The sequence below is a fragment of the Lactuca saligna genome, chromosome 1 (genome assembly GCF_052625555.1).
Source record: "Lactuca saligna cultivar CGN05327 chromosome 1, ASM5262555v1, whole genome shotgun sequence".
NCBI lineage: Eukaryota > Viridiplantae > Streptophyta > Magnoliopsida > Asterales > Asteraceae > Lactuca > Lactuca saligna.
In genome coordinates this window covers 30790480-30816292 of record NC_136417.1, presented here as the reverse complement: position 1 = coordinate 30816292, position 25813 = coordinate 30790480, and the positions used below count along the sequence as shown (strand labels likewise).

Here is a 25813-nt window from a genome sequence, read left to right as displayed (position 1 = left end):
TTCGAGTAGGGGTGCTTAAACTCGAAACATGAGTTTTTTTTTGCTTCGATCGGAAGTCGGGATTTAATTGTTGGGATTCATTTTTTTTTTTTGAAGAAAATAGAGGTTGCAGAGGGTTTGTTTGAATGTTGATTGAAGGTAAATAGTTATGAGTATTTATAGATGTTTTAAAGGATTAAAAAAAAAAGAGTTTTAATGCATATAGCTGTTGGTAAAAACAAAAAAGAAAAAAAAATACCGTTAAAAAACGGATACTTCAAAAATAAATAAATAAATAAATAAATTTCCACCAATCGATGAGGGAGAGAGAAAGCGGCAAGGGGTTTCCTCACCAGTTCCCGCGCTACCCTTTCCCGCACTGACTGTGCGGTGTTCCACCGGGCGGGAATTTTCCTGGTACCCTTTTCCGCTTACATTCCGTCCGGCCTTATATTTTTAAACGTCTCGTTCTGTTAAAAACTAGCGTTACCAACTAGCGATCGTTCTCCTTTTCTTGTCATTTGACTGTGATCAATTAATTAATTCTCTAGACATCTCACCCCTTTCTTTTGTTTACTTTTTACTCATCGGCTTACATTTGGCCATAGACAAACACTAATTACATTGAAACAAAACAACCACCTTTGAAGTCGTAAAATCAATAACATGATAGTGATAGTTCAAACCACAAATGACTAAATGTAGATATACAAGGCCATCAAAAATAATGTGTAAAAACAATATGTAAAAACAGATATTAATACATTTTTGTTTGAAGAATAAATCTTAAGAATGATTATATTCATTAATAAGGAATTCAATTAACCCGAGGCTGATACAAAGGATGTAATGAATTGATTCAACGAGTGAGGAGCTTCAAAATTTATTGCATGCCCTACATTCTTAATTATCTCTATCTTCGATTTTCCACCCAAATGCCTGTTTTAATTTTTAAATATATACATGAATGATCGTATAATTTTTTTTTAAAAGTTAAAATGACAAACTGATAATTTTATGTTAGTTTTTAATTAAATAAACCTAATCAATCCAAATAAATAATTATTAATAAAAGAAAAAGAAAAAGAAAAAACAAAAATACCTATGAAGCTGATGTCCCCAATCAAGAGGGAAGACCGCATCTTTATCACCCCATATTAGAAGCGTTTCCTTCACTCGAAATAAAACAGAGAGTAAATTAAAATAATATAATATTTAAATTATGTTATATAATTGTTTATCTTTTCAGATACTTAAACATCGATCTGATCTTGACGATTTAGTATTAAAAAACTGGTCTACATCAGATATCAACATAATCCAATATAAAAGATATACATATTTTATATGGGCTATATTGTTCTAAGTTTTTCCAAGGTTGTAAATAAATGTGATATTAATTTAATAGTAATATTTGATTGTTTGAAAAATATATAAAAAAGAAGAAAAAAGAAGTCATATTCATACTACTCAAGGAATTCAAGTCGTCCAAACCTGTGTGAGGACTGGATAAACAATATCGGGCTTCTCGTTGAGCAAATCAAGTACCAGTTCTTCTTTTTCCTTCATGCAACATTCAAACTGCAAAAGAATCGATCATGAACCTTCATATATGGCGAATGAATGATACTACTATATACTAATCAAAAGTATAGGAAACATATGTATATTTGGATGAATTTGATTCAACACTTACAGCAATAAACCCCCAAAGAAAGAAATCCGGAATCCACCTACCGACGTCGTACCTTTGAATCGTCATCTGGCACAATACCCGTAAATCCTCCGGTGTCTTAGGCACCAACAAATCCACCACGCTCCGCCCTATCTTTTTAACATGCTCCAATTTCCGATCCTGCTTACACACAATCCCACTACTAACAATCACCAATTTCTCCACCATTTCCTCATGCTCCTCCGCCATCCGGTAGCCAACAAATCCCCCATAACTGATGGCATACACGGAAAACTTCGCCACTCCCAATTTCTTCAACCCATCGCACACACACTTCGCCTGAAACCTAACGCTACGATCCGGTATACTAGAGTAGGAATCACCGAAGAATACGAGATCCGGTATGTAGACGTTGAAATCACGTGTCAGCTGAGTTACTTGCAAAATGAACTGCCATTTGGAATTTCCCCCAAATCCATGGATGAGTACAAGGTTCGGCTTGTTGCTGTTGCAGTGTTTGGCTCCCCAAATGTACATCGTGGTTTGGTTGTTGTGGATGTGGACGGTGGATAGGGAGAGGCCGCAGTAGCGGAAGTAAACGGATAAAATGGCATCGGCGAAGGTCACCAGAAAACGGTTGACGACGCCATCCCACGATTGTAGCGAGATGATTTTCCGAATGAAAATGAGAGGATGCAGCCACAGAGAATACATGGAAGAGAACATGGGGAAAATGGGAAGGATACTGAATGATGGATGAATATAAAGGGCTACGCCATCCTTTTCGAAATAGAAGTCACACTTGATGAAAACCAGCGGGAACCATTTCGCGTGATATACTATTAATGTTTGAGGACTTAAAAGGTAATTATTATAAATCCATGAACTTTATTTATTTTCATATAATAAGTTAAAATTATATAATATAATTAGAACCCGAAAAAAAAAAACCCAACTCCATATAGAAAACTTTTATACATTAAAGTGTAGATGCTTTTAGTTAGATAGAAAGAAAATTAAAGTGTAGATTGACTTAAGTGTTACTCATAACTTTATAAATTGTAATTGTATATCATGTTAATCTTTGAATTGGCATTGTTGATCGTATGTGAGAGGTGATTGGATAGGGAAAAAAATTCGATGTTTATTGCTTATTTCCACCACAATAAACTAAGTTTAAATGTTTGGATAAAAATCCTTAAAAATTATTATGGTAAGGATAGACTAAATAAGCTGATTTTAATAAATATATCTCATATTGTTTATTGCTTAGCGCTTATTTCCACCGCAAATAAACTAATAAGTTATAATCTAATTTATCCAAACACCCCCTTAATATTTGTTGGTTATGAAAATTATAACAAAAGAGGAAAAAGTAGTGACGATTCAACTAGAGGGTCGAGGCTACCAGTTTTGATGGAAGATTTACCATATAATTCTCAAGATTAAATCTATATAGGTTGTGTTTGGCGAGACACAATATCAGCTAACTTATTTTTCGAGTTTTTTTAAATTGATACTTTTGCAACTCAAAAAGTCGATAAGTTATTTTTTTTAAAACTATTTAGACTTGCTTTTCAGGAGTTTTTAAAATTTTTCCGAACATACACTTAAATAGTTATCGAAAACATATTCTTTTAAATGTCATTTTATATTTTTCATCTATTTATCAGGTAATTTTGACCAAACTTGATTTTTGGTAAGATAAATTATAAGCTAACAGTTAACTTTTCAGCTACCAGCTAACCTATATATATATATATATATATATATATATATATATATATATATATATATATATATATATATATATATATATATTCTTTTGTGATTCCATGTATTCATTTGTGGAAGAATGATAAATTTTTACGCTTTTAATTTCAATTGAAAAGAAAAAACATATTCATATTGATTGTGCATAAAAATTTATCATTTCGCCACAAATTAATACATGGAATCACAAATGAATATATTTGTTCTCGCGTTCTCAGCATTTTAGGTGTTCTCATTTGATCTTTTTCATATATATATATATATATATATATATATATATATATATATATATATATATATATATATATATATATATATATATATATTCTTAAAAGTTAAAATGCATGAAAAGATACGATAAGTTTTCCTTTTTAATGTATAGTGAACAATTTACTTACTAATTTAATTTTTTTTATGTATATATTTTTATTAATTTAAAGATTTTAGATATATATGGATACAAATATACCAAAGGGTTTCTAGCCTAACAGTATCAGGTGGTGTTCTCCCTCTTTGAGGTTGATGGTTCAAATCCCGTCGTGGACAAATGTGAAATTAGGTGTTACTTTAGGAGTAGATTAGGCCTGGCAATCGTGTCATGTTCGGGTTGGCGTGGTTCGGGTTGGCGTGTCGTGGGTTGGCGGGTCAAAATATGTCAACCCAAACACGATCCATTTAAATATACAGGTCACGGGTTGGCGGGTTTGGAACATAAACTCATATATGACCCACGAACCCATTTATTTATACGGGTTCACAGGTTAGTGGGTTTGTGGGTTAGATTTGGGTTCGTGGATAAGATTCCATAAATAAAATTAACAATTAAATATGAATAAATTTTTGATGGTTGATACAAACATATCTAAATTTTAGACACTTAACTACTTAAGTCTTAAAGTCTTAAACATCCAAATGAAAATTAAAAACATTCATAGAAACATGTTCAATGCCTTAATCGCTCATACATCCATACGCCGATATGCCATTTGATTTAGGGAAAAAACGAGGAAAATCAATTGGTTACAAACTTACTTACGATCTTATGAATTAGGACCACAAGTCAAAATATAAATACATTTAAAAATAAAAAATATTTTTTTTAATTGAAAATATAAACGGGTTGGCGGGTCAACCCATTTATTTTTTGAGAAACCCATATATAACCTGTTTAATAAACGTGTTGGCAGGTTGGCGGGTTGGCGTGTTGAAAAACTCAACTCAACCCGTTTATTTCGTGTCGTATCGCGGGTCGTGTCACGTGTCGTGTCGAGAATTGCCGGCCCTAGAGTAGATTAGTATATTTGTAGTTTGCCGGTTAAAAAAAAAATATGGATACAAATATATATTATCATAAAAGGTGAAGATTTATCATGCATCAATCAATCTTCGTGAGGAACTTATGATGGTCTAATGTAAGTACAATAACTAAAAACAATAATCATGTGGAAAACAATATTAAGAAATGAGATATTTTATCTGTAATATGAAAAATAATAAAATTTATGTATTATAAAGGTAACAATTTAAATAAGTACATAGATTTTATGAAATAGTAGGATGACATATATATATATATATATATATATATATATATATATATATATATATATATATATATATATATATATATATATATATATAATGAATACAAAACACAAGGAATCTAGACCATTTGATTTTAATTATGTGAGAGAATTAGTATCAATGTATGATATTATGGTTTGGTAAACAAATAAGAAATATTTTATTTCTGCTTTGAGACTTGAATGATATTTACTTTATAGTCATATAAGCCTTCATTTACAATCTTCAAATGTTTATTATGCACATCACTAAACCCTCAAAGCATCTTTCATGTCTCTTTAATTCCATAATTTTTTTAAAGACACAATTGCAAAAGTGGTCACTGCGGTTCTCATTTTTTTTTATCAAACCCCGATGTTTTTTGGTTTTGTTGTCCTTTTGGTCATGTTTCTATGTAGAAATTGCCCCACGATTTAACCCCCGTTAAGTTGTTGCTGTTATCCCCCTCGTGTGCCTCCCACGTGAGGGTAATATCCGTCTTTTCACCTTTTAGGGACCATTGTTACAAATCAGTTGTCAATGCCTAATTTAAGAAATAATCTCATTTACGATCCCAAAAACGTTAACTCTTCACCTCCCTCACTCTTTCTTCTCCACGTTTATATATGGACTCGCAGAGTCCATATATGGACTCGCCGAGTTCACTGGCAACTCGACGCGTCCAAGGTTAGCTCGACGAGTCGGAGTATCAAATGCCAGATTTTTCGGGTTTTTGACCTATTTTGCTGTGGGATAATTACCAAAAACGTTTTTCATTAATAAAATCTAAATTTTATCAATATTTGGTGATTATCCTTACCAAATAGAAGATAATTGTCAAAATTAAGATAATTACTTGTTTTATAAGACAAATATTAATTATTTGTAATTTGTTTTTGAATTATCTTGTAAGAAATTGAAGTTATGTCAAATTTAAATAATTACCAATTATTTGTATAATTTAATTATTTGTAATTTGATCTAGATAGTTTTGAAACGTTTTAAAACTTACCCTCAAATTTAGGAATTTAAATTTTTGATTAAAAGCTTAATTTGAAAATATTTAAATTCTAAATCCTAATGTTTTGAAAAAGTTCAAAACTTGCCCTCAAGTTTTGGAATGTAAATTTTTGATTAAAAGTTTAATTTTGAAATATTAAATTCTAAAACTTTAAGTTTTGAAAAATTCAAATTACACCCTTATGGTTTTATTAAATTAATTAAGTGTATAATTAAAGGAAAGTTAATAAATCCATAGTGATATGGTTTATATCAAATTAAATTAAAAGTGTAATTTATTAAATTAGACCACATAGTATTTTAAAAGTGTAAAATACACTTTTATACTATATATAAAATTAAAAGTCTAATATTATATATGTATAACTTAAATGCTAGTCTTACCGTTAGTAGGCCTCATTCACGAAGTCGGTCTATAAAATGGGGTATAAGGTTATGGCCTATAAAAGGGTCGTTTAATGGATGTCTACTCTCACCCACCGCTTGTTTGATTGGTGGAGGGTCGTTAGCCAAACGGGTAGGATAAGGCAAAACATTTCCATTAAAGGTATAATGAATTATAAAGTAACTAAATCTTTTTAAAAAATTCTCAATCTTAGTTACTTTAGGCAAAAGTGAATTTGATGCAATTCCATGAAATTACACTTTGTATCATTGCGAAGACGTTAGTGGAGCGTGTGTGGTTAATCGTCACACTAAATGGGCTCTAAGCAAAGGTGGAAAAGGGTGACTTGATGTTTGTCATAGATCGATGAAGCGTGTGTTGCTAACCGGCACGTCGATTAGGTGACTGTAACATTAGGGGGCCCATGTATATTTGCATGGTTATTCACACCTTGTGTTGTGATCCTCGGCATCCCAGTCATAAAACGAGGGGCATATCGAGATTTAAACATGAACTTGAAAACTTCGATGAGTCTCAAAGGATCCAAGAGTTTTCAATACATTTAGAACTTAATCTCTTTTTTGTTTTTCATGGTGGAAAATTAGTGAATCGTCATTCACTTACATTCAAATGTTCTGTAATTTTGATTATAGCATCCCTCTTCCAAATTGTAGAATATTGTGTTGGGTCCTAGCCTTAATATCTCATTTGGGTGTTTTATTAAGGACTCAATCAATCAAGTAACTTGAATTTTCTCCCGTTTTGTAGATGTCAAAGTATGAAAACTATGGTCTTCCCAAATCCCTTGGAACAAGCTTTCCACATGAAGATGATATTCCATGATTCGATCGAGGAATAAGAGATCATGCTTCACTTCCTCCACCTCCTCCTATTCTTCTTCCTAACCCACAAGTTCGAAGTATTGAAAATTTCAAGCTCACTCAACCCCTTTTGGCAAGTAAACATGAAGAAGGAAAGTCAGTGTGTACACACGTCTTAAAGATGAAGTCGCACATTGACAGGTTAAATTTTTTTAGGAGTTGTTGTATGTGAGAAGTTGGCTGTTGACTGGGTTCTTCAATCGCTTCCTGACTCATATAGTGAGTTCGTAAGAGAGTACTATATGATAAACCACGACGTAACCCTCATCGGTCTCACCTATTTGCTTGTTGTTGCTGAATCAGCAATGATATGGTGCACTGGAGAAGCAAAGTTGATTGGTAGATCTGCCTTCCAAACCTCCATGGACATAGGCAATGGCAACGAAAGGCATGCCATGGTCAAAAAGTTTGACCATAAGAGAAAGGAAAAATCTGAGGTAGTTCTGTGTGTTGTTCCAAAAGAGTTAATGTGCTTTTATTGCTTGTTGTTGCTGAATCAGCAATGATATGGTGCACTGGAGAAGCAAAGTTGATTGGTAGATCTGCCTTCCAAACCTCCATGGACATAGGCTATGGCAACAAAAGGCATGCCATGGTCAAAAAGTTTGACCATAAGAGAAAGGAAAAGTCTGAGGTAGTTCTGTGTGCTGTTCCGAAAGAGTCAATGTGCTTTTATTGCTAAGAGAAGGGGAATTGGAGATGAAGCTGCCCAGTCTACCTGAGAGATCTAAGAGATGGGAGAGTCAAGACGTATGGCTCTACTTCAGGTAAAATTCATTAACTAACTCTGTAAGTTCCTATTTTTTTTTATTCTTAATACATTATGTGATAAGATTACATTTTTTATGTTTTGTAGAATCGAAGAAAAGAGATGAAGCTTAAAGGAAGAAGTGAGTTGAGTCTGATCGCGAAGAAATGGATTTCGATCGCATGATTCGATGATCGGATTTTTGGAGCTGCTACTTTTAGAGTTATGATAGATTGCTTAGGAATATGTAATAGCGTAGTTTTCATTTGAATTGCATAGTAAGGAAAAGTTTTTTCCGCGCCTTTTATAAATAAAATAAAATTTGATTTTGTCTTATTTATATATTTCCTAACAATGGCATGTATGAAAAAATGACGTTTGTGTATTTTTAATTTTAGCAAAGTTGAAATGGATGTGATTCTTAGTTAGGTTATTTGTGGAAATGTTGAGAATTCACCAAATAAGGAAAGATTATTGTCGCCCGAGTTTCAATTGGACAGAAACTTGGAATCATACAACTTGTATTGTATGATGAATGAGAACCTTCGTATTTGGAAATTAGGACTAATTCTTTGACAAAGAGTCAAGTGAAGGACTAGGAGAACTGGTACGCAATGTTGTGCACTAGTTGTGACATCCCCAATTTCACGGTCAGAAAATACCGATTTGTTTATGTTTTGTTTTTATAATCAGAGTAATCGTTTAAAGAAAATTGTTATGGAATTTGTACCCAAAACAAAATATGATAAGAATTTATCAAAACGTTTCTCAAAGAGAATGTATTTTAATTATATAAGAAAATCTTGGGATGTCATGTTTCGATACAGACACATAAGCATCAACAGAACTTACATTTATTTACACCAATGATTTACATCTCCTTTAATCTCTCAATCAAATATGTCTTCGTATTGATACCTGTGATACAAAGAAAACTGAGTGGGTCAGGCTTGGGAGCCTAGTGAGCATATAGGGTTTTTGACCCACAATACTATAATTATTATATTTAACCATCAAACAATCTACCCAATTACCCATCCCCATTATCTTATTTATTTCTCAAGGTTTTACCCTAAGAATTCATCTATCCTTTATTCATTCATTCCTAAGGATTGACCTAAGGAATTGGCACAAAATCCATTGCTACATAAGGCGCATCTACCAACATCATCCTTTAAGCGTCTCTGTCAGGATTATATCATACACTATGAGGCGTGGCTGCTAGGTTAATGACATTCTCTTTTAGGTGCATCTGCCGACATTATCCTATAAGCGCACCTGTCAGGATTATCCTATAAGCGGATCTGCTAGTATTATGACATTCTCTATTTGGTACATCTACCAGTATTATTTTTAAGCGCATCTACCAGTATTATGACATTCTCTAATTGGTGCATCTGTCAATATCATTCCTAATCATCTTTCATACCCCATCATTTACCTCACCATTTTATCACATACCAACTATCTCATCTACCCATTCTCTACCCAACATATTTGTAGATATAAAATACATATACAGTTTAACTCATTTAAAAACTATATAAAACATCCATTCCACACTCATCTCAAATAAACAACAATATATAAACACATAGCATGTATTTCATAGCAAATACTTCATATTTATGTATTAGAAGAAAATAACCACACACTCACTTGATCAAAAGATGATCGGACAGCGCTACGGCTTGTAAAAGTAGTATTCTTCGGTGAAACCAGGAAATCTTCACAAAAATCGGGCTTCTCGCGGGAAGAGCTTCGGCTCGGAAATGTCACTTCTCGGGATCTTCGGGGCGTGGGAATGATACCGAGACTTCAGGGTATTTCTTGCACGAAAATCGAGGCAAAACGGGAGAGAGAAGAGAAAATGAGAAAAGAAATAAAGCAGCCTTGCACCCCTTTATATAAGGCCTGAACCCTAGCATTACGTTGGGCGTAATGTTCAGCTACACTGGGCGTAACCTGTATAAGTCCAGTGACTCCCCCCCTTCGGATAATATCGGATATTTATATTTAAATTTAATATTTTAATTATTTAATAAACTTCAAAATTTCATATCTTCCTCATATGAACTCCGTTTTCGACTTTCTTTATATCCACGCGTAGGTGAGACTAAACTCTACAACTTTCGTTTAGACTCCATCGACTAATTTTGACTTTATTTTTATTATTTATTTTTAGTAGGCTAGGACAGGAAAACTCCATTAGAAATTCATAACTTTTTCATCCGACATCTGTTTTCGTCTTTCTTTCTTCCATTGCACTACTATTGATGAGATCTTCGATTCTCGTTTAGATTGTTTCGGCTAAATATCGTTTGATCTCATATTCGAACTTCGGGTTGTACACTTCTAAGCAGAAACTTCGAAAAATCATAACTTCCTCATACGAAGTTAGATTTGGGCGTTCTTTTTATGCACGATCTCGGTTTAATGTATTATACGACTTTCCTTTAGGTCACTAATGCCAAATATCACTCTAACGTAAATTCACTATTTATGTCGCGTTGTGTCGTGTTGGTTCTGTCACGAAACTTCGACAGGTCATAAATTCTTCGTTATAAGTCGGATTTCGGCGTTCTTTATATGTTCAGAAACCTCGTAACATGTACTACAAATTAATTTAGATTACACTTTTCTAAATAGTCTTCCATCAAAAAGTCATTTTTGACGCTTATCATTTCTAAATTGACTAGCCCTGATCTACGGGCGTTACAAGTCAAGTCCACCACAAAGAACAATAAGACTATTCATCATGATATACTAAGAGTCTAGTAAATGCGCTTATGATTACAAGATTAAGTGTAATTTTGAATCATTGAAAAGTTTCAATGTATAACAGAACGAATAAGAAGAATCAATTAGGCAGAAAGATAAAAAGTTTCTCCAATTTAAGAATAAGGGAGAGTACTTTTGTATCGTGGTTTATGACCGTCTTATTGATTATGGAACCATATCACAATTAATCCTCTAAGGACATCTTCGTGCAGTAGTATGGCTAAGAAGAGGAATCGGAAATTGTTGAAATGGTTAAATCAAAAGGATGAGTCATATTCGTTCCAAAATCAAGTCTTAGAGTCATACTCCAAGATTGTGAATTAAGTGACACATCTTAAGAAGTTCTAACACACTCATCAAATGTGAAGTAGAAAATTGTTTTTCTTACTCTTGCATGTTTGAAATTGGTAAATTGTGATGTCTTGGATAAGACAAACATCAACTAATACCAATTGTGTGTAGTGTTTGTCTTGATAAGAATCCGCATTAACTCTTGAATATTTGTTTGTCAAGAAATGTCTCTTGAAAATAGAATCTTATAAGTCAAGAGGTTAGTAGGAGTTCTAAATGATCTTGAAAAGTTTCAAGAACTAAACAAGAGTAAAATTATTATTAAACACTAGTACACGACTTGAGGTTTGTAACCTATCGTGTTGACGTATTCTTGTTTCTGTGCCATTCTAGTTTAGTACAATATGCATATGAGTTCTACGAGTTCTCAACAGACTGCATAAGGGCAAGCACCTTGTTCAGTGAAAGTACATTGACTATTACAGGTGAGCTGCTAAATAACTTGGGGGACCCTTGATGGCATGAAATCAAGCCTAAACAAGTTATATCCATAAGAGTTTGAATTTGTCACAAACATTATCTTATGTTTGTGGTTATGAAAAATTCACATGGATAAGAACACATACACCATATGATCTAAGTGTCATAAGGTTTCTCTCCTTCATGAAAATGATTGTGAGGAAATGCTTTCACTAAGAGATTTTAACGAGATAGTGGTTATGTAAATTGCATTCTCAAATTTGATTATGATTACGGCATCCATTTTCATAGTTCGAACTATGAGATTTGGTGATTAGTATGAACGTTTGGGACTTAGTAATATAAGTTCTAAATTAGTTTAGACACACATGTGAGCTGTCTAAGGAAAGGTGTATGAGTTTGAGATGCTCAGATAAAGGCTTATCAAAGCATATCGTATTATGAAAATGAACTTTGGAAGTCAATAAATATTGTTTTCTAGAAGTTTAGTTGATTTATGAATACGTGTCAAAGCTAGTGGGAGCATAAATGTTATGCTGGAATGGATATAATCATCATGTTAGTGGGAGCATGATTATTATTTTAAGTGTTGCAAGTTGGCAATATTAATTATAGAAAACAAAAGATTCACTTTGCAAAGTAGCAGGGGTTGAAAAGTTGTTTTGCTATAATTAAGGGAGAGAATGTTGTACTTTGTTTCCAATATAAAAGCTTAGATTGAGAAATTTTAATCAAATTTAGTCAAGGATATATATATTTATTGTGTTCTCAAAATTCGATTATGATTACGGCATCCCTCTTCATATTTCGAATTGTGAGAACGTGGCAAATAGAAATATTATGGCAAATGGCTGATAAAGTATCATGCTTTTATGTAAGACATTATGAATTGTGTCCCATAAGCTTCGAGTATAGGATCGATTGCATATGATGTAGTACTTGACCGTACTAAAATTTTCCAATTGCCTAGGGCATTAAGAGGGGAAAAGGACTAGAACCAAATTTGACTAAATTAATTAAACAACTGTCAAGGACGAGCTAAGGTTCGTCAAAGATTGGTCGTTTGTGAACATTTGTAAGTATAGTATAGGATGGACCATATTGACTTTATTATGAATAGATAAGATTCTATTTAGAATGAGTTGTCATATGGCAAATATGGAAATGTTTCCTTATTGGGAGTTGGACGTTAAGAATTTATGTCTAGATTAGAAAATTTTATGCAAGAAGGATGTTCAAAGGAATGTACTTTGAATGTGAGACTTCACATCTATGGGATTGTCTTGTAATAATATCCAATGGAGCATTTTGTAATTTCATTGGTCGAGTCTTGGTGACTTTTGTGTCGTGGCATTACGAAAGGACTGTTGCATAAAATGTAAGAATCTAACATATTCTAGAAGTTGCGAGAATTTTGTATATATACACTAATGATAAGGATTAGGAATTGTGAAATGAGCATCATTGGAAATGTGTTTATTTGATCTATTTCATAAAGTAAGGACCATAGGTAAACATAGTGTGCATGCTTGGTGCATGGGACAACTGATGTTATAACTCAATTAACAAGTTGATTTCCCGAAACAACAAATAATGAGTAATCAATATGGTAATTAAATAAAAATGTTTTATTATACTCAAAGGTTTGGGGCCATATAGGATCAGTATTATTCTTGTGTTTCACTTTGCATGTTTTGACTACCCTAATAATAAGATTGTTCAAATCCTCCACAATCGTTCATACTTTGGAAGTAGGTATGAATGAAGATTGTCATGAATCTGTCTGTAGATTGTGTAAAGTGTTTAGACATAGCACAAGTTTGCTGCAGAGTTCATGAGTGCTGCTATAAGATTAGAGTATTGGATTAAACTCACGCTCACTTGGATCGCTTCGTGGATTTTACCATGAGTGATTGGTAAGACGATAATATCTTATATTCTTGAAATCGAGATGTGTGAGTTATATTTTGCAAGTCGGTTGCACATCGATAATACGTAAACGCACCAGTAACTTGGTGTTATAAAACATATTGTTGTGTATGATTTGATGAGTAGGTACAAGCGAGCATTCAATCGAAGTTTATCTGTTCCTTTTGCCCAAAGTGGGATAAAAGCGATATTTGTGGGCCCCTCAATGATTTAGTGATGACAACCTAAGCGCTTGGCCAATTCGGGACTAAGTTGATGTGTTCAATTGTAGTCTGTTGTCAGTTGTCATAAATCGGAAATCGTGAAACAACACATAGACTGAGAGAATGATTATAATCCATGTCTCATGTCTATACAATATCTAGAATGGAGGAATATATGATCCCTTATCTAAATGACAGGTTACTGATAAGATCAGAGTTCGACAATGTCTTTGAGAAGCTACGATTGCTAATCGCATTGTACTTACATTATAGTTACTAGACTTATCCAAGTGGGAGACTATTGGATTAGTGTCTAAGTCCATAACTATATTTGGTATGTACTTGACCCGGTTGTGCATGGTCCTTTCGGATTGCCTTCACCAAAGCAACTTGATAGAATGATTTATGGAGAAAGAGGATTAATTATGATTTGTTAATATATTATATTAATAATATATTAAAGGAGAAATCATATTGTTTAATTAATATTAGTCAAGAATTAGTTAAGAATTAATTTTGTGACTAAAAGACATTAATTAAATAAAGGGGACTAGAACTGTCAATTGTGTGATAATTGAATATTGGGCTAATGGACTCCATAGAAGTTGGAGTGGACAAAATCCATGGGGAAACCCATGAGAAATCGTCCAAGGCTTCTAAGGAGGGAGTCCATGGGCTTCTTAGAGCCTAAGCAGTTGGATTAGGGTTTCCTAGTTCAAAACCCTAATAGTCTCACTATATAAGGAACCCCTAAGGCCCCAAAAACGTGGTGAACTGATACTCAAGGGTTCTTGGCTATTTTTTGTGCTCATTCCCTTCTCTTCAAAGTCATTCTCTTGCTCTTGGTGTTTGTGCGCAATTAGAGGTGTGACACTTGTGACACTAAACTTCTTAAAGATCAAAGGACTCTTGTAACTATTGTAAGGTAAGATCTAAAGCCTAATTCATATGTTGAATCGTTTATTATATGCTAGATCTAGGGTTTATGAGCTTTGGATGATTATTGCATGTTCATTAGACAAACTAGATCCAAAAGCTTTAGGGTTTTGCATGTACACCATAGGATTGATGTAGTGCTCATAACCCATCAATAGGGCTAGGTAGGGCTGAAAGCCTGTATATTCTAGCAAAATGATAATTAGAAATTGTTTATTTTCTGTGCCACTTGGGCTGAAGTCTTATGATGTATATCATGTTGAAATTATTATGTCTCATTAATTTTATCTTGAATCTAATCATTGGTTGATATGGAAAGTTTGTCATATGATACACATATGTCTTTGTTGTTCTTTGTCCCTCTTTGCTTCTGTGATATTGTTATATATATGGCATACTAATATATTGTATCTATTGTTGAACTCACTAAGCGTAACCCGCTTATCCCTCTCAGTGTTTAACTATTTCAGGTGATAAACATCCATCATAGACATGTTCTGTTGGAAAATTTAGAATAGTTAATATTATTACTTTTGTACTTAGTGTTCATATATGTATATGAATTATAAATTCCTGGGTAGTTATGTAATATATAAAACTTTGTAGAAACCTTAATAGTTGGTTTGTATCCATGCTTTTTGGTATATAGACCATCAATGTAAATTATATTTATGAATATGCATGTAGCATGTTTGGAGTAATATGGTAAAGTTTAGAGAAGGGGTCTCTCTCTCTCTCTCTCACACACACACACACACTCTCTCTCTCACACACAGACATACTCACTCACACACACACATGCACAAACCTACAAGACATAAAATGCAATCACCCACCATCACCGTATTAACTGAACCATTTTTAAAACTACTTGATTTGGTTTTTATTTTTAATAACCAATATCTAATGGTTCGGCTTTGGTTTATATAAGATAACCGACCATATATTAACCAAACCGACTATATATATATATATATATATATATATATATATATATATATATATATATATATATATATATAAGCTTAACCAAGTTAGGAATAGTAAATTTTTGTTGACCTTCATTTTACCCAGTGTTCTAAAAAGCGCGTCATGGCGTGAGGCGTGGCTTCGCCGTTACGAAAAGTTTCATAACGTTGTTGTTAGGCGTGGCGTGTGACAAGGCATGATATGGTGCGCCATGGCGTGTTATGGCGCGTGTTTTTTCGTTTGAGACACATTTTTTTGCTCTTTGTTTTGTTTTTTCAAATCGGAGATATAAGTATTGTGGTTTTTGTTAACTTTTTGTTATTAGTTATTGATATAACACTTCTAAAAAGTAGCTATATTCAATATAAATTTATATTTATGCGGTAATATCATTTTAAATTAGTACAAAATCGTCGCCTTACATCACGCCTAGAAAAACGTCATGGCTCGTTAAGCTTGAGGCTTGGTCTTGCCGCCACGCCACACCCCATTTAGAACCTTGATTTTACCACATCACTATCCAAACTTTTATAACTTTAGTCCCTTAGTAAACTTTTGTTGATTTTCATTTTGTCACACCACTTTTCAAATTTTTACACTTTTAGTCCCTTATTTTCAAATTTTTACACTTTTAGTCCCTTATTAGCTGCCCTTTAAAAATACGATCTTCCTATGACTTCTGGCTTTTTTTCATGATGTTTCCACAATTATTTATTAAAAAAAAAAAAAAAAAAAAGACCCGGTGAAGGTTTTTTACTAGTTGATAATAACAGAAAATAAGGGGTCATTCCTCATCATGTCGTGTGCGTGTGCGATTGTGAGGGACTGTAACGACCTTCTACCCTTCTCGGCTTCTCCCTGCTTCTTCAATCTTAATCGTCGGAATTCCAAGTGCACAATAGAAACGCCTCTTGTTCATCTCCTTGTAATTCAGATACTTTTTACCCTCATTTTTCTGTTTTACTTCACCTAGTTTGTTTGTTCATATATTGTTTTGTACTTCACCTCTTAAACCCATACCCACAGATCATTACCCCTTCTTCTAATCCTCGGCCTATGCTATTTTTGAAGTCTTCGTCAATTTTGGTGCCTTTTTTCGTTGTTGCTTTAGGGAAATTATATATTGTATTCAATGTAGTTTTATATAATTTTAATTTTTAAGATTTTAATGTTTGGAATGTCCTAACTAAGGTTAATGGTTTAATGCAAACCTAAAATATCATAAGTGCCTTCAGCCATTCTATTAATGTCATATTATAGTAATTCATTATGATTATATTTTCAGGAAATTCTACATGGAAGAAGCAACAAAAAAACCAAAATAAAAGTTTAACGGATGAATCGGATCTTGTCATTAATGTTACTAATGAAAGCAATGAACCAGTAAAGTAAATGAAGTTGTCCGTTAATTCTTAGCAAAGATCCTTGTAAAGTCTTTAATATAAAAAGTTTATCTGTTTACAATCAAAGTACAAGGATAACATCTCAAATGATAAGAGGCATATCCCAAGTAACATTTTGTTTAATTCTCGAATAATCAACTTCATGTTTATCACATAAGCATATTGTATGTAAAAACCTCAAACGACCCAAGTCTCATTTTGCTTATAATTAGTCATTGATTTAAATCTAACCATTAGATGATTCCAATTCACTATCAAAACTTCAAAACTCACTATGTCGAATATGTCCAAATACTTTAATAAGCCCAATTGCATGGGTGGTTATGTATGGCATGCTCTTTTCATGTTTTCATCAAACATTCTACTATCATAAAAACTGAAAGAAGCATATACATATATATATATATATATTGTTTTTCCATTTATTTTTGGAAATCATAAATTCAGCTAACATAAATAACTGCTATATACAATATATTTACAAGAAACAATTAAATCATTTTCTATCTAGCGACTAGAGCTATGTAATGTAGTAATCTTACATAACTTCTTTTACACCATGGACAATCATGATCATCTTCCCCACCTGTTGGAGTTTGTTACAGAGAGACCCCTGTCATACATCCTCTGAATCTCCTCCCTGTACTCCGTCAATGACTTGTCTGGAATCCTCGGTGTCAGCTCCACCACATCCCCCATTTTCAGCTTACAACCAAGATCCCTAACTGGCTCATGGTTCACCCTTGGCCTCAACTCCTCCTTCACAGAAATAAACCTAGACCCACTTATGTTCAGAACATCCTTCACACTTGAATTTGCTGCCAACTCTTGAACAGACATCTGACACAAAACAAAACACACATTCAAGAATCGGAAAAGAAGATGGAGGATTGTTTATATGATGATTTATAAATAAAAACTACCAACCTTATCATTCTCAATGATGATGACAAAAACAGGCCCCTCGGATCCACATGAAGGTTTATATGAATGTGGGCAATCTTCAGAATGAAAAGGGAAAGTACATGGAGGTTTATACTTGTAGTCTTCTTGGCTCATATTCTCACATTGCCATGTCACTACCCATCGAGCCCATTCAACCATTTGGACTACGAATGAAGAGTGTTTGCTATCACCTTCTTTGTATCTCCAATGAGCAGCAAATCCAAATTCAGCCTGTGAATGCATTTCTTTTGTTCTGATTTGGACTTCAAGTGGAACTGAACCTTCACCCATTACTACTGTGTGTAATGACTGATACCCGTTGCACTTTGGATGTTTTATGTAGTCTTTGAACTTTCCAGGTACTTCAGACCATAGCTTGTGAACAAGATCTAAGGCTTTATAGCACTCATCTTCATTTTCAACAATCAGGCGTAGCCCATGAATGTCATGAATTTCATCCATTGCAAGCTTTTTCCTACAAATATATTATGCATACAATGTCAGGAATTATCGCATTTTGAAAGATGGGGGAGAGAGATCAAAGAAGAAGACATACTTTAGCATTTTGCAGTAGATGCTATACAAGCTTTTGTGCCTTCCATATAAAACATGGTAAGATACAGATTCATCTTGAAGGGATTGTTTCAGTTTTTCTTCAGCAGATGATACCATTGCCTCATTGAAGGATTTCAAAAGTTGGGAGGAGAGATCTTTGTGTTGATCTGGGTTGAGGTACTTGAAGCAGAGATTTTCTAACTGCTCTTTCCAGCTAGTGATTCCTAAACGGTTTGCTAGAGGAGCAAATATCTCCATTGTCTCCTTCGCAAATCTTTGTTTTTTACTCGAAGGTAATGCTTCCAGTGTCATCATATTGTGCAGCCTATCAGCCAACTTTATGAGCACTGCCCTTGCATCTGCCATTGCCAGGAACATCGTATGCAAACGATCTGCTTCCATGGTTTTATTTGCGGTATTGCTTTCCCGTGCAAGCTTGCTTAATTGGCTTAGCTTAGACACCTGTTGTGTAGATTTGCCAAAATCAGTCCAACAAGATTCGATTTTGACAGATAAAAGCAAGCATGAAGTTATACAAGATCTACCAAATAACAAATGAATATAACTAACTGAGATCTCGTACCCCTTCAACAAGATCAGCAACACCAGCTCCGAAAGTTTGGAGAATATAATCATAGCTTATAAAAGAATCATCAAGTGTGTCATGCAGAAGACCTGCAGCAACTACAGTAGCATTAGCACCTATGGAAGCCAGCAAAACCGCAGTTTCCACGCAATGTTGTAAATAAGGATCTCCACTGGCTCGCATCTACATGATCAGTACACCCAATTAAATACAGTGTAAACAAGATTCTCGTAAAATTAAGTAAAAAAGTAAAACCATAAAGTAGTTAATACCTGCCCTCTGTGCGCCTTTTCGGCTTCATTGAAAGCTTTGATAACCAGATTGTCGTTAAAAATCTTGTGTTTTAACTGTGCATCTAATAGCAAATCCTTAGCGTAAGGCTCGGGATCTGATTCCTTTAGAGTAGTATCATCCATCATAAATGTAAGTTCCTCGACGAAATCATCTTGCACTCGAGAACTCCGGGAATCATACTCCACACACGAGCTTAACGCGTGTGTAACAAAACCTTTAAACAATCGCTTACTCCCAGCACGAATCGAACCATCTCTTTCCGGAGAAAACCTCAAAGGAGATGTACTGCTCGACGAAACCGGACCTTGAAACACCGAAACCGGACTCTGATGGACATGATCTCGTTTCAAATACGATCCAAACGGAGAGTACGAAAACGAACTGCTCAGATCTTCACCTCCTCTCATCGACGGCAATTCTTCAGATCCACCACCGGAAAAGCTTGAAGAAGACGAAAAAAGCGAAGAAAGACCGCCGACGGTCGGTTTTGACGACGAAACCGTCGCCGTAGACGAAGAAGACGAACGGCTGCTTAGATCGAAATCGTACGACGTATGTGAGTTGATCTGACATGGATACGGAGTTGAGTACACACCAGTGGGAGGACTTGCGTACAGTGCAATAGTCGGAACCGCCATGATTGATTAAGCTGAAGGAACTGTGGAATTATCAAACCCCTAGGGTTTTGATTTATGTAAACAAATCGGTTGACTGAAATTTCTAAACACGAAGAAAGTTCAACAATAGAAAGAAACAAAATAGAAATCAAAATAAGGGTATGTACAGAGATGAGTTTTGAAGAGATTGGGATGAAATGGAAAGGAAGGAAGAGAGATGTGGTTTCTTTTCTTCTTTCCTCTTTGTCGTAGGATAGATGATATTTTGTTCCTTCAAATGAATGAAGACGCCTTCTTTTAATTTAAAAATTAAATAAATAAATAAATTGAAAACAAGTTGCTCTCAATTTACGAGATTCTCCTTGAGGTGTACCTGAAATAACGGAAATCTTATAGATTGCATTTTTATTTTTTTAACAATTTTTTTTTAAATGTTTGTTACATGAATTTATGACACTTGTCTATACAATAGTTTATTTAGTCCATCTCCAAGTAGGGATGAGAGTGGGTCTAAACCCAGATCGGTAGATTCGGACCCGAAAAAATCAGAAACCGGTTAACGGGATTTTGTAAGATTGGGTATCGGATCAGTATATATGAATCGGTTCCAGGTAAGGTACAAAGTGAGTGCGTCTAGAATTGAAAAACCGTGAAACATTAAAGTAGGTCTAGAACCGGATAATCCGTCCGGAGTTTTTTGGTAATTACTTTGAACTTTGAAAATTTTCAACTAAATGGGTCGGCATTGGTGCCTTAGTCCCATACACACAGTGAGGAGGTTCACCTTGAATGCTGAAGCTCACTGCCTGAACTCCCTAGCTGCTGCCCTGTCGGTTTTCCCAAACTAACAATTACCAACACAATATCCAATTAGCAACTAAGCTCTAAACCATGAATCATAATCCAAATCTTGGGGTAAAATGATTATTTTAGCGCTGGCCCAACAAGACCAGAACTAAGGACCAAAACTATATAATCCAGAACTAAGGACCAAAACTATATAATCCATAAGAACTAAGGACCAAACCCTTACACGGGCCTTTCCTTAAAGCTCATTTACTTCTCTGAACCAATGATTTTTCCGATGGCCCAAAGGTCCAAGCCCGTTGGGCCCAATCAAGGCCTAACTACATTGGGTCCACTGTAACATCCCATTTAAAATAAAATAATTAAATGATAAACCCAGAACCTCGAGAGGTAATTTTTACTATTATTCTATATTATTTTAGCCCAAAATCAAATAATAATTAACGGAGTGTTGGTTTCGGGAAGCCAAATGACATGATTGAGAGTCTCGGGGGTTAGAGTATAATTTCTGGATTTGTTCTGCAAAATATTCTCAAATTGGAGGGCCATTTGGTAAAATATAGACTTACTATAAAAGGACTTTTGAGGGCAAGGGCTAAAAGGGTAACCTATGGAGCAGGATTGTAAAGATTTTATAAGACATAGGGGTTGAATGGTAACTTTTGGGATTTAATTTGATAGAAAAAGGAAAAGGGGGGACTGGAAGCATAAGTATGGGAAAAGGTTTGTATGTGGACGGGGTTTATAACCCTTCATTCCTATTACCCTCTAAACCTTAAACCTAGATGATACATTCAGCCGCCATTATCACTATTTCAAACTTCCGGCGCCGCTACTTTCTTCCATCGAGTTGCACACCACCTCAGTTGGAGCCGCAAACCACCGAAGCAACCCCCCTCGTGCTCACCCTAACGCCGGGAAGACGAAGTTGTGTGCGCGACTGTCGTCGTCTCTCGATTAGACTACCTTTCAGTCTTCATCGTCACCATGGAAGCCCTCATCCGTTGTCATGAATGTAACAAACATTCGGGAACCACCAGCCAAGTCCAATTCCTCTATAGTCAGCCGATAACATTGTTGTTGTCGTTGCTGGTTCGTTGCCATCAAAGCGGTGAGCCGTCGTACTCTTCTTCTTTTTCTTTTGTTTCTATTGCAGTCGTTGTTTCGGCGATAGATTGCCACCGCTGCTAAGCGTGAGTATGTGTGTTTCAGCCGTATGTCGCAAACATGGGGGATGTTTTAGGTTGTTGGTTGTGATATGATGCTCGATGGACAGGAAAAGACCCGAAGACCCTAATGGGCCCAATGAAACCCTAATGGCCCAATAAAACCCTAATGGGCCCAATGAATCCCTAATTGACCTAAAAGCACAAACATGTGATTAATGGGCTAGAATTGGGTTTGGAAAACCCTAAGTCATGAAACCCTAATTTTGGGATTGATCATGAACGCACAGGAATTATTTATTAAACTTAAAATATTAATTAGTAATCATGTGCAAATTAACCTAATGCAATATTAGACTTAATGGAATTAAGTCCTTAGTAGGTTAAGTCGGAACACTTAACCCTGATTGTCATTTCATGTGAAAACCATAATTTCACTTGGGCCTTGAGTTGGCCCTTCCTATTGGGCCTTGGTGATTGGACTATGGATAGGTTATCCAAGAACAAGTAAATGGACCAAAATAATTGGATAGGCTTTGGGATAAGGCCCATGTGAAGGACTTTGGCCCAATTAGGAAAATTAGGCCATAGATGGTCCATAATTGGGCCTTTATGATTATGTGATATTGGGCCATGGGAATACCAAGAGTTTAGACTATAATAATTGGATGGGCCTTAAGGAAAGACCATGTATAGGTCTGGGCCCAATTTGGAAAATTAGGCCATATGTTGGGCTTTAGTCCCTTAGTTGAGTATTGGGCCTTTGGAGTGTGAGTTGGACCTTGGGCTTGGAACCCAATTATTAATTGGGTGTTGTTTGATGTTGACAGCTCGGGAATCTGTCAACCAGCAGCTGGAGTTTTATCTGCGGGACTTCAGCAGTGTGAGGTGAGTTTCCCTCACTATACTCAAGGGTCTAAGGCACCAAGGTCGGCCCTTTTTGGATTGTTATCTTGATACGTTATGCTAGTATGATCTGTTAGATCGGTATCCTGGTAGATAGGATGGTATATGCTAGTATGATTTGTTAGATCAGTATCCTGGTAGATGGGATGTCATTATGCTGCTATGATCAGTTATATCGGTTTATCTGTATATAGACTATTATGTGATTATTTGCTATATGTGAACATGTTTGATTGGTGGTTGAGGCTTATCTACTTTGTGCAAAAGCCAATAGACTTGGGCATTCCAACCTGTTGGTTATGGGTCGTGAGTATTCCAGCCCGAGGATGATTAGACTCGTAGTATGTGGGCATTCCAACCCGATGATTGTTGTGACATCCCCATTTTCACGACCAGAAACGACTGATTCTGTTTATGCTTTATAAAAATCAGAATACTTCTTTTCATAAAAATGTTGCGAAATTTGTTCCTAGAAAAATACAATAAATACGTTATCAAAACATTTTCGAAGAAACGTATTTTATTCATTTCAAAACGTTTGGGATGTCATTGTCAATACAGGAACATAAGCATAAACGGAACTTACATTTATTTACACTAGTGATCTACATCTCTTTAATCTCTCAGTGTAATATCACTTCGTATTGATACATGCGATATAAATAAACTGAGTGGGTCAGGTTAGGAAACCTGGTGAGTACATAGGTTTTCAACCCACAATAATATAATTATTATGTTTAACAATCAAACAATCAACCCAATTACCCATCCTCATTATCTTCTTTGCTCTTAAGGATCTACCCTAAGAATCAGCTATTTCTCGTTCATTCATTCCTAAGGATTATCCTAAGGAATCGGCAAGAAATCCATCGTTGCCACGGTTTACACAACGGGCACTAAGTCTGCATAGTCGCCAAGGTTTAGGCATCAAGTCTGCATGATCACCAACGTTTAGGCACCAAGTCTTCATGGTCACCAAGGTTTAGGCACCAAGTCTGCATGGTCACCAAGGTTTAGCTAGAGTACAACGGGTGAACACATCGTTCACAACACCTACAAGTTGCGAGCCTGCTATTGTTCCATTGGACTGTCTAGAATAGTCCGTGGTTGTCATCCACACTCTGCTGAATGACGGGACCATCATTTGGGAAAAAGACTTCTCACATCGTCCACCTCTCACCCTCACCTCGTGGTCTATAACACCTCTCAACTCATCATTCATCTCATATTCCATCTATTATATTTACCCATGTTTACCCCAACATTATCGTAGATATAAAATACATATACAATTTAAATCATTTAAAACATGTATAAAATCGTTTATCCAGCATAGACAACAAGTATTCAGATAATATGCACACATAGTACGTAATTTATATAAAATACTTCATATCTATATGTAAGATGAAAGTAACTATGCACTCACCTGAGAAGGTGGTGACTCGGTATTTGGACAACTCTTCGTTTACTTTAAAATAATTTTCTTCGACGAAACTTAGTATTATTACCACTAGATTTTAGTCTAATATTTACATTGACTAATTATTAGTCTTATTATTATTATATAAGCGTTTAAACAATACTTTCCAACCACTATCTACAGACAGGGGCCAAACATAAAACACCGGAGGGCATGACCATTTTGGCGTATAGGACTTCTGAAATCCAACAACCTTATGCGGCCCTTTAAACCAGATTCCCCGTACCACGAGTAATTAAAAAGATATTATAACAACACTTATATAAATCATAATTATAGCTCAAATACTTATTATAAATTTATAATAATAATATTAATTTTAAATATAAGCTATATTAAAATAGGGTGAACATAACTTACTTACAAGGGGATTTTAGCTAGGAGTCGGGCTCTACAGGGGCAGAACTTCGTCGCTGAATCTTTCTAAAAAAGATTCGTGCAACGCTTCAATGCTTACCTTACTATACTAAAAACTACAGAAAGAGAAGTCGAATCACGAGGGACCGAAATATTCGGGGGATAAGGAGAGAAAGACTCTTGAATCAAGAGAATGATGCAAGAAATATGAGAGCCCAATGCTCTTATTTATACTAATTGAATTTTCAAAAACTACCCTCTATAATTACTTAATGACATTTTAGTTATATAAATAACTAAACACCCCTCTATAATACTATTTTAAATGGATTTAATTGTATTTGTACTAAACTAATGTCGAAAGAACTCAACATTAGTCTTATAATGATCGCATCGTCGATACCTTTCTAATGATATATATATATACACACACACACACACACACACATATATATATATATATATATATATATACACACACACACATATATATATATATATATATGTGTGTGTGTGTGTGTGTGTGCGTATATATGATTTATACTTTATTTTAATATGTAAATATGTTATTATAATTTGTGACTTGTTCATACGAACTCCGTTTTTGACGTTATTTATATCCACACGTAGGTGAAGACGTACTCTACAAGTTTTCTTTAGACTCCGTCGGCTAATTTTGACTTTATTTTTAAAGTTATATTTTTAACAGACCGGGACATACTTGGTCCGTTAAAATTTCATAACTTCTTCATCCGATGTCAATTTTCGTGTGTCTTTTTATCGTTACGCTGCTAATAAGGAGATCTTCGATTCTCATTTAGGTTGTGTCGGCTAAAAACCGCTTGATCTAATACTTGAACTTCTGACTGAACACCGCTAAGCCGAAATTTCGAAAAATCATAACTTCCTCATACGAAGTTAGATTTGAGTGTTCTTTTTATGGACTCTCTCGGGTTAACATATTCTACAACTTTCATTTATATTACTAAGGCTAATAGTCTGTCTATCATAAATTCATTTTCTTTACGTCTCCCGGTGCCGTACTGGTTATGTCGTAACACTTCGACGGGCCATAACTTAT

The 25813-nt window shown here is 34.7% G+C and overlaps 2 protein-coding genes and 1 long non-coding RNA gene across 4 annotated transcripts; 1 reads left to right on the top strand and 2 right to left on the bottom strand.

Annotated features, from left to right (window-relative positions):
• Nucleotides 1-603: 603 nt before the first annotated feature.
• On the bottom strand, nt 604-2380 carry LOC145030960 (alpha/beta-Hydrolases superfamily protein). The gene is made up of 4 exons (XM_078979401.1): nt 1676-2380; nt 1474-1560; nt 1082-1149; nt 604-918 (listed from the first exon to the last, which is right to left on the bottom strand). The coding sequence occupies exons 1-4, from the start codon at nt 2378-2380 to the stop codon at nt 801-803; spliced, it is 978 nt and encodes a 325-aa protein (XP_078835527.1). The 3' UTR covers nt 604-800.
• Nucleotides 2381-2409: 29 nt separating this feature from the next.
• On the top strand, nt 2410-8360 carry LOC145030967 (uncharacterized). 2 transcript variants are annotated; one of them, XR_013676801.1, is made up of 3 exons: nt 2410-2518; nt 7164-8043; nt 8133-8360. It is a non-coding gene; the product is annotated as an uncharacterized LOC145030967 (long non-coding RNA). The 2 variants fall into 2 exon arrangements; XR_013676798.1 differs by lacking the exon at nt 2410-2518 and having other exon boundaries at nt 5833-8043.
• A 9033-nt stretch (nt 8361-17393) lies between these two features.
• Nucleotides 17394-20293, bottom strand: LOC145030952 (putative GTP diphosphokinase RSH3, chloroplastic). Its single transcript, XM_078979397.1, has 5 exons — nt 19375-20293; nt 19100-19285; nt 18518-18978; nt 17944-18436; nt 17394-17856 (listed from the first exon to the last, which is right to left on the bottom strand). Exons 1-5 carry the CDS (start codon nt 20032-20034, stop codon nt 17590-17592), a joined length of 2067 nt encoding a protein of 688 aa, XP_078835523.1. The 5' UTR covers nt 20035-20293; the 3' UTR covers nt 17394-17589.
• Between the last annotated feature and the right edge of the window lie 5520 nt (nt 20294-25813).

What these genes read in the sequence shown, in the direction of transcription:
- LOC145030960 (XM_078979401.1), bottom strand. Translation starts at nt 2,380, where the DNA reads ATGTTCTCTTCCATGTATTCTCTGTGGCTGCATCCTCTCATTTTCATT. An exon ending in TTCTTTGGGGGTTTATTGCT is followed by an intron (nt 1,561 to 1,675) that starts GTAAGTGTTGAA and finishes ATTCTTTTGCAG; the next exon opens with TTTGAATGTTGCATGAAGGA. An exon ending in TTTATCCAGTCCTCACACAG is followed by an intron (nt 1,150 to 1,473) that starts GTTTGGACGACT and finishes TTTCGAGTGAAG; the next exon opens with GAAACGCTTCTAATATGGGG.
- LOC145030952 (XM_078979397.1), bottom strand. Translation starts at nt 20,034, where the DNA reads ATGGCGGTTCCGACTATTGCACTGTACGCAAGTCCTCCCACTGGTGTG. An exon ending in TTGCTGATCTTGTTGAAGGG is followed by an intron (nt 18,979 to 19,099) that starts GTACGAGATCTC and finishes TCTACACAACAG; the next exon opens with GTGTCTAAGCTAAGCCAATT. An exon ending in TCATCATTGAGAATGATAAG is followed by an intron (nt 17,857 to 17,943) that starts GTTGGTAGTTTT and finishes GTTTTGTGTCAG; the next exon opens with ATGTCTGTTCAAGAGTTGGC.